The 7,636-nt window shown below is 29.0% G+C and overlaps 4 protein-coding genes and 1 non-coding gene across 5 annotated transcripts; 4 read left to right on the top strand and 1 right to left on the bottom strand.

The window, feature by feature from the left end:
* Positions 1–729: 729 nt before the first annotated feature.
* On the top strand, positions 730–1,319 carry BX663DRAFT_576396 (uncharacterized protein; the record flags this gene model as incomplete). Its single annotated transcript, XM_051532160.1, has 2 exons — positions 730–959; positions 1,008–1,319. Exons 1-2 carry the CDS (start codon positions 789–791, stop codon positions 1,317–1,319), a joined length of 483 nt encoding a protein of 160 aa, XP_051379867.1. The 5' UTR covers positions 730–788.
* A 480-nt stretch (positions 1,320–1,799) lies between these two features.
* BX663DRAFT_519813 (HIT-like domain-containing protein) lies at positions 1,800–3,013 on the top strand. The gene is made up of 8 exons (XM_051529041.1): positions 1,800–1,865; positions 1,938–1,979; positions 2,037–2,079; positions 2,150–2,165; positions 2,225–2,340; positions 2,408–2,431; positions 2,506–2,756; positions 2,939–3,013. The coding sequence occupies exons 1-7, from the start codon at positions 1,816–1,818 to the stop codon at positions 2,638–2,640; spliced, it is 426 nt and encodes a 141-aa protein (XP_051379866.1). The 5' UTR covers positions 1,800–1,815; the 3' UTR covers positions 2,641–2,756; positions 2,939–3,013.
* BX663DRAFT_519806 (L-serine ammonia-lyase) lies at positions 2,873–5,172 on the top strand. Its single transcript, XM_051529040.1, has 3 exons — positions 2,873–3,270; positions 3,530–4,645; positions 4,732–5,172. The coding sequence occupies exons 1-3, from the start codon at positions 2,922–2,924 to the stop codon at positions 5,094–5,096; spliced, it is 1,830 nt and encodes a 609-aa protein (XP_051379865.1). The 5' UTR covers positions 2,873–2,921; the 3' UTR covers positions 5,097–5,172.
* A 1,010-nt stretch (positions 5,173–6,182) lies between these two features.
* Positions 6,183–6,264, bottom strand: BX663DRAFT_t110. The gene has a single exon. It is a non-coding gene; the product is annotated as a tRNA-Tyr (tRNA).
* A 175-nt stretch (positions 6,265–6,439) lies between these two features.
* Positions 6,440–7,308, top strand: BX663DRAFT_177350 (Sec61beta family-domain-containing protein). Its single transcript, XM_051521674.1, has 4 exons — positions 6,440–6,510; positions 6,585–6,616; positions 6,668–6,990; positions 7,063–7,308. The coding sequence occupies exons 3-4, from the start codon at positions 6,914–6,916 to the stop codon at positions 7,145–7,147; spliced, it is 162 nt and encodes a 53-aa protein (XP_051379864.1). The 5' UTR covers positions 6,440–6,510; positions 6,585–6,616; positions 6,668–6,913; the 3' UTR covers positions 7,148–7,308.
* The last annotated feature ends 328 nt before the right edge of the window (positions 7,309–7,636 follow it).

Genomic DNA, 7,636 nt, shown 5'->3' with positions numbered 1-7,636 from the left:
TGCTCAATTTATATATTCACTTTTTGACATATAAATTTGAAAAAGCAAAGATAGAAGAATAATGATATTGCTTACGTTATAAATATATAAAAAAAAAAAGAGAGAAAAGGGGGAATAATATATTTACAATAAATTATTTATATGAAAAGAGAAAAGAAGAAGAAGGGCGTGGTTTGCTTGTTGTTTCCAAGAAAATTTTTCTAAAAAAAAAAAAAAAAATAAAAAAAAATTCAACTACAGTTGTCTTGATAACCAGTCAATAAGCCTTGCCTATGATGATCTAAAGAAGGAAAAAAAAAAGGATTTGTTAGTATTAGCAATAATGTCAGAGTAAATGATACTTTTTGTAGGTAGTGAAATAAACTTTTTTTTTTTTTTTTTGCTCCTATTATCCCTGATTTTCTTGCTAAATAGCCTAAACTTGAAGATCATTGTTTATATTCTCTTTTTTTTTTTTCCTTCATCATTTCTTTAATGCTGCAAGCTATCAATCCTACTTCAGCTCTATCTTATTACAAACAACAGCCATTATCTGTTTTATTTAATAATAGTTCTAGTCCATCAACACAAAAGACAGATCAAAACGGAAAGACATTATTTAATGGTAAACTTTAATCTTAGTCAAGTTTTTTATAACTACTTATCTTTTTGAAAAAGAAAAATTTACTAGAAAGCCTCTTAGATATTATGTCACCTGTTCCTTTCTTCCAATATGTACAAGATATAGTTGTTATATCATATTCTTATTGATTATCATAGCGTCCATCATAGTTGGTATATTAATAACTATGTTTAAAATACCTCAAATCAAATTTAATGGGACTATAAGGCGTCCTAATGGTTATTCTCAGTTTGAAAAATCGAATCATTCTCTTGCATTTAATATTCATTTAGGTCTTAATATGAGTATCATCAATGATAATCTAGAAAGCATTACTTTTGAATCCATTAGAGCTATTGTAAGCGTATTATTATAATTATAAAAGTAACTCATTTATATATTATAGGTTTATTACCCTATAGATTCTAAAAGATCAATAATAGGAGCAGGTCTTATATTCGACTTGCACGTAAAATCATTTGGGACAGTCTACTTTAATTTTCCCTGTTCAATAAACTATGATCCACTAAAAGATGAAGGATTTATTATATTGACTGATATTGCTACTAAATGCGGCTTATTAAATGAGTTGAAAAAAGAAGATTTATATGTTGAGTACGACTTGATTTCAACTATGAAAATTGCAGGTATAAGTGTATCATCTATTAGTTATCAATCACTTTATGTTCCCTGTCCTATCTCTACCGTAAGTGAATAATAAATAAATACAATTAAATGTTTATTTACCGAATATTGTTAATAGCCTGATCAATTAATATTATAAAGAATCAGATAAAATAAAATATAATATACTTGTTTTATCAATTATTATGAAACAACGCAGCAACTACTGTTAAATGATGACTACAGCAACAAGGAATGTTTTATATTAGTAGTATTAACTATAAAGGAGATAGCATGATGCACTAGTCTATAACTTTTTTTTTTTTTTTGGTTTTCACTTATGATCCTAGCTGACTACTGTGTCGTTTAAACATTTCATTGATGTGCCTTCATAATTGAATTAGCGATGATAATCTGGTTTCAACAATGTTTATTATTACAAATATGTAATTTTGTGTAATGAGTATAAAAAAATTAACATAGAATTATCGCGTTTTTTTTTTTTTTTTTTTTTTTTTTTTTTTTTTTTTTTTTTTTTTTTTTTTTTTTTTTTTTTTTTTTTTTTTTTTCTATTGCTTATTTTCTACGAGATGGCTAACGAACATTTGTCTGACAATTGTATTTTCTGTAAAATCATCAAGTAATGTTATATATAATTCAATGTGTAGATTCTTTAAAAAAGAAAAAAAAAAACTGCTAACAATCAAATTAGGGGTGAAATTCCTTCAAACAAAATTGCAGAAACTGAAAAGAGGTGAAAAAATATAAAATGAAATAAAAGACTTATTCAATACTTATGTCTTTTATTTAGCTATGCTTTCCTTGACATTAATCCCTTAAGTGAAGGACATGCTGTAAGTGATATAGTACTAACAATAACAAAAAGTGAAGAATATTTATTTATTTTTTATTTATTGGATAAAGCTTATTATTCCTAAATGTAAGTCCTTCAGCTAAAAGTATGACCATTTTATGTATTTTTACAAACTTTGTGAATAGATCATTCAGAGTTTTTCCATCAACTCCCTGATGATGTTCTCGCTGATATGTTGCCTTTAGCTAAAAAGGTTGCACTTGCTATTGGTTTAGATAATGGTCAATACAATTTGTTGCAGGTAACTTGGAAGTAAAATAAAAAAAGCAACACTATTTCTAATGTTCTATACATGTTTTTTTTAATAGAATAATGGTCGCATGGCTCATCAGGTTATAACATGAAATAGATGATAATCCCCCCCAAAAAAAACAGCATAAATATTAAACTTTATTTTATTTAATAGGAGGTTTTCCATGTTCATTTCCATATTATCCCTAAGCCTAATCCTGAACAAGGTCTTATCATTGGTTGGCCTCAACAAAAGTTTACTGCAGAAGATTTGAAGAAGACTTTGAACCGTATTAAAGAAAAATTGTAAAAACACATGTTAAGAATAAAATATATATAAATTTTGGATAAAAAAATAATCTTGGTAAAGGATCATCACAGTGTCAACTTAATAAAATAAATAGTTCTAATTGGATAAAACCGTGGGTAAAGTGACTGTTTGGAATACTTTTTTTTTGTTTTTTTATCGTATATTTGATCCATATAAAAAAAAGGAAAAGAAGAAAACCTTTCTTTTTTTTACTCTTTATTTTCAATAATACTTTTTTTTTTTTTGTTAGCTAATTATTTATTTATTTATTTTAAATTAATATGTTTTCTTTAAGAAGATTAACAACCTGTCTAAGTAAAAATGTTGCTCGACAACCACCAATTCGTTGTCATGGTTATCCATTATTAACTCGTACTCTACCACAATCACAACTATTACTTAAAAGCTTCATCTCAAGCACATCCAACACAGTTGAAGAAGAAAATAATAATGTTGCTGCAGCAGAAGACACAAATGATCATCATGCTGTTGTGTCCACTTTTGATTTATTCTCTATTGGTGTTGGGCCCTCTTCCTCACATACAGTCGGTCCCATGCGTGCTGCCAACATTTTTATCACTGATTTAAAGAAACACAGGGTTTTAGATAAAGTAGCTACCCTTCGTGTAGGTAATGTATATATTGTCAGTTTTTTATTACTGCTTATGTGAATATACCTTGACTATATATATATATATATATATATACATATATATCTATATCTATATCTATATAGCTTATCAGCTATTTATAGTCAATTTTTTTTTTCTTTTTTTTTCTCCCTCTTTCTCCTCCGTGAGGAATACATATCACATATGCAGCAATAACGATAACAAAAGAACGGAAAAAATCTAATGTTTTTTTTTTTTTTTTTTTTTTTGGTTTATAGATTTATTTGGATCCCTTGCTTTAACAGGTGTGGGACATGGTACACCCGAAGCAATTTTAATGGGTATTGAAGGTGAAAGCCCTGATAGAGTCGAGACAACAACTATTAAATCGAGAGTGAACGACATACGATCAAATAAATCAATCCGTTTGGATGGTACACATCGTATCACATTTGATTATGATAAGCATATGATATTTAACTATTTTAAAACATTACCTCAACATCCGAATGGCCTCCGCTTTTGTGCTTATGATAAAGATGCTAATATGATTGCCACAAATGAATACTTTAGTATTGGGGGTGGTTTTGTAGTGAATGCTGAAACACAACTTGATCATGGTGAAAATGTTTACTATAAACAAACAAATGAAAATGATAATGTTGTCGCTGAACGTCGTAAACAAGATATTGCTGTAGTATCATTACCCTTTCGAAATTCAGAGGAATTGCTCGCTGTTTGTAAACGTGAAAATATGACGATTGCACAAGTTGTCTTTGAGAATGAGTTAAAATGGAGTACACCTGAAGAGATTAAAGAGAAATTATTACGTATTTGGAATACAATGGATGATAGTATTCGTAATGGAGTGATGGCATCACCTGATGATTATTTACCTGGTAGTCTTCGTGTTCGTCGACGTGCTCCTCGATTATATAGTAAACTTTTAAAGGGCTTATATGGTTCACCTTTAAGTCAGCCTGGTGGATACAATCATTCACATATACCATCAAGTAGTAATAGGAGCTTAGATCACTCATTCCCCTCCTCCTCCTCCTCCTCCTCCTCATCCATTCTAGATTCCTCTTCTACTACCACCATGAACAATACCCAGTATCCTCTTGCTTTAACATTTTTGCCAAAGAAGTCTAGAAAGAGGTTTGTGTTACCTGCCCTTGATTACCTCTCCGTTTATGCTATCGCCGTGAATGAGGAGAATGCTTGCGGTGGTCGTGTGGTGACGGCACCCACGAATGGTGCGGCTGGTACCATCCCTGCAGTCCTTAAATATTATTTAGAATTCATTTCAGAAAATCCTGAAAAAGATGTTATGGAATTCTTATTAACAACGGCTGCTATTGGTATGTTATTTAAGCGTGGTGCAAGTATTTCAGGTATGGAAGAAGAAGAAAAAAAAAAAAAAAGAAAAAGAATAAACCTTGTATTTATTTATTTATTTATTTATTTATTTATCAATTAGCCGCTGAGGTTGGCTGTCAAGGTGAAGTAGGTGTAGCATGTTCTATGGCAGCTGCAGGTTTTACAGCTGTAATGGGTGGTACAGTAGATCAAGTAGAAAATGCAGCAGAAATAGGTATGGAACACAATTTAGGTTTGACATGTGATCCTATTGCTGGTCTCGTTCAAGTGCCATGTATTGAACGTAATGCGTTAGCTGCTGTTAAAGCTATTGCAGCTGCTCAGTTAGCCTTAAATGGAGAAGGTGATCATCGTGTCACACTTGACCAAGTTATTGAAACGATGCGACAAACAGGTGCAGATATGATGTCCAAATATAAAGAAACAAGTCAAGGCGGTTTAGCAGTCAATGTACCTTTATGTTAATTAAAATTACTTGTTTTGTACACTATTTCCATAATAATAATAAAAAAAATCATGTTTATTTTATTAATAAGTAAAATACTAGTATAACTATTGTTTTATTTACGACATGTATGCTTTATTAGTAATTGCCAACTATTAGTAAATGATTAAATTCTATATTACTTCTTTCGCTTATATAGTTAACTAATTCCCTTTTAGATGAAGAAGTAAGCCATTATTTAAAGATTTAAAATGCATTATATATTTGGATATTTTAGTAAATAATAGTCCCCATAAATCCTGTATGACAGAGAAAAAAAAAAGGAGTATAATAATTAAAAGTGAATAATAATTACTACTATTTTTAACTCTTATCTGCAACAACAAAAATAGATAAAGGATTGAACAAACATAGATTATTATTTATTTACAAAGATACATTATTATTATTTTCAATAATAAATAACGTAAAATAAAATAGAAATAAATATAAGTGCAGGGATTATGAATTTATGCAGCAGTAACTGAATATGAATATTAATAACTGCTGTTTCATTTTTTGTTTCCGTCAATGAAGATACAAATACAGCAATCATTATAGGTAAAATAAAATGAAAAACAAAAATATATTTTTATATATAAAAGGAGGCTACCTGATTTACTATACTAGTGTATAGCATAGATTTTGTTACTATTACTTTATAATATTATATGATGTATTATCTAATAAAATATTAGCAATGTCAAAATAGAGACTTTCTTTTTATTGTTTCGTGTTAATAGAAGCCCTTATCAATAATTATCACAATTAAATAAATATATCAAAAGTCAAAGTAATCCTATCCTTCCTTGCCAGTATATTATTTTTCTGCACTAAAAAGGAAAAAATGCAGGAGCCAAGTTATTTAATTCATATTACAGGACATCATTACCATAACATTAATGTGTTATGTAATCAACCTTTAAGGCCATTCATCAGTATAATCACCTGAAAACAAAAGTGAGAAAGGATTACATATATTCTTCTCTATATATAATAAACAAAAAAAAAAGATGTAGAATGGAAACTACAGACACTACAAATATCGGGAAAAACAAAAAAGGATATCCGGCCTGCCAGATTCGAACTAGCGACCTAAAGATGACAGTGAACTACAGTCTTCCGCTCTACCAACTGAGCTAAGGCCGGTTGTTGATTTTGGGGGAAATAATATCATATAAGTCGTAACAAAAGTCACGTGACTCATTACGTTGAACGATTATGATTGGATATGACATCAACATTTTTGTATGCCACCAATCATATTTCTCCAGCAGTAATTTAATGTGACACATCTTATTTTCTTTTTTTTTTTTTTTTGTTAAAAAAAAATAAGAAAGCCATCGCGCTTTGGGTTATCTTTTATTGGTAGTTTCTTTTACATCAACAGTAATGGTAAGTTATTTTTTTTTTTTTTCAAATAAATTACAACAAAATGAGCTAATTTTTTTATTATTTTGCTCTCTTAGGCCGATTCATCAACTCCTAAGGGTACTATTAGGTAAATATTCTTATTTATGGACTAAGAGATTGTTCAATGGGTATAATTCAGATGATGTACAAAAAATAACAAAGTAGATTACTTTTTATGTGATATTATACCTGTTCTTTAAATAATGGGAATAATTGAGAGAGAAATAGATGGAAAAAAAAATACCAAATAATTTGAGTTATAGAAATTAAAGAGGGGCAAAAAAAAATGGATTATAAAAGATGCCAATGCTAATAAATTTCTTTTATTGCTGATTTAATCATTATTAGAAAACGTGTTACCTCTCGTAGCAATCAAACTAATGCTATGCGTGGTGGTATTCCCGGTGGCAGCACTTCTAGCATGATGCGTATCTATTCTGACGATTCTCCAGGACTTCGCGTGTAAGTAAATACTAAGCAAACAAATATGAGTAATTAACGAAAAAAAAAAAACTTCATTTTTATTTTTTTAAGTGATCCTGTGGTTGTTTTGGTGCTTTCTTTAACTTTTATTGCATCTGTATTTGGTCTTCATATCGTTGGTAGATTCTTAGGTTAAACAAAAGAAAGAAAGAAAGAAAAGGAAAATGTTTTGTCTTCTTGTATATCATATATTTTGGTACAACTAAAATAAATAAATAACATAAACAATTGCTGCTTATTTTATTTCTAAAAATAATGTGCTGTTGCTATTTATTTTCCCCTTCTTTTATTTTGTTTCTTTATCAATGCAAAAAAAAAAAAAAAAAGATGTAGATAAAAGTTAAGAAAAACGATTTCCATGTTTGGAAACCCTTGATTTTTATCTTGAATAGTGAGTTTCAAAAACACATTAAATGTTTTCTTTTTTATTAAAAGAAGTATGCAAGTATATTATGTGTAAACATATGTCATACTTGACAGGTCTATTATTTAAACTTACCGTTTATAGAAATAAGAAGGAGAAATCTCTCGTTGTTGACCGAAGAAATAATGATGTAAAATAATACAAGAATATCAAAGATGGTATGGGGTTTAACTGAAAAAAAAAATGCTGGAAATTAAGTAA

This window comes from Cokeromyces recurvatus, assembly GCF_025118155.1.
Source record: "Cokeromyces recurvatus strain NRRL 2243 chromosome Unknown BX663scaffold_27, whole genome shotgun sequence".
NCBI lineage: Eukaryota > Fungi > Mucoromycota > Mucoromycetes > Mucorales > Mucoraceae > Cokeromyces > Cokeromyces recurvatus.
The sequence above is the reverse complement of the archived record's forward strand: the minus strand, read 5'-3'. Positions and strand labels throughout refer to the sequence as shown.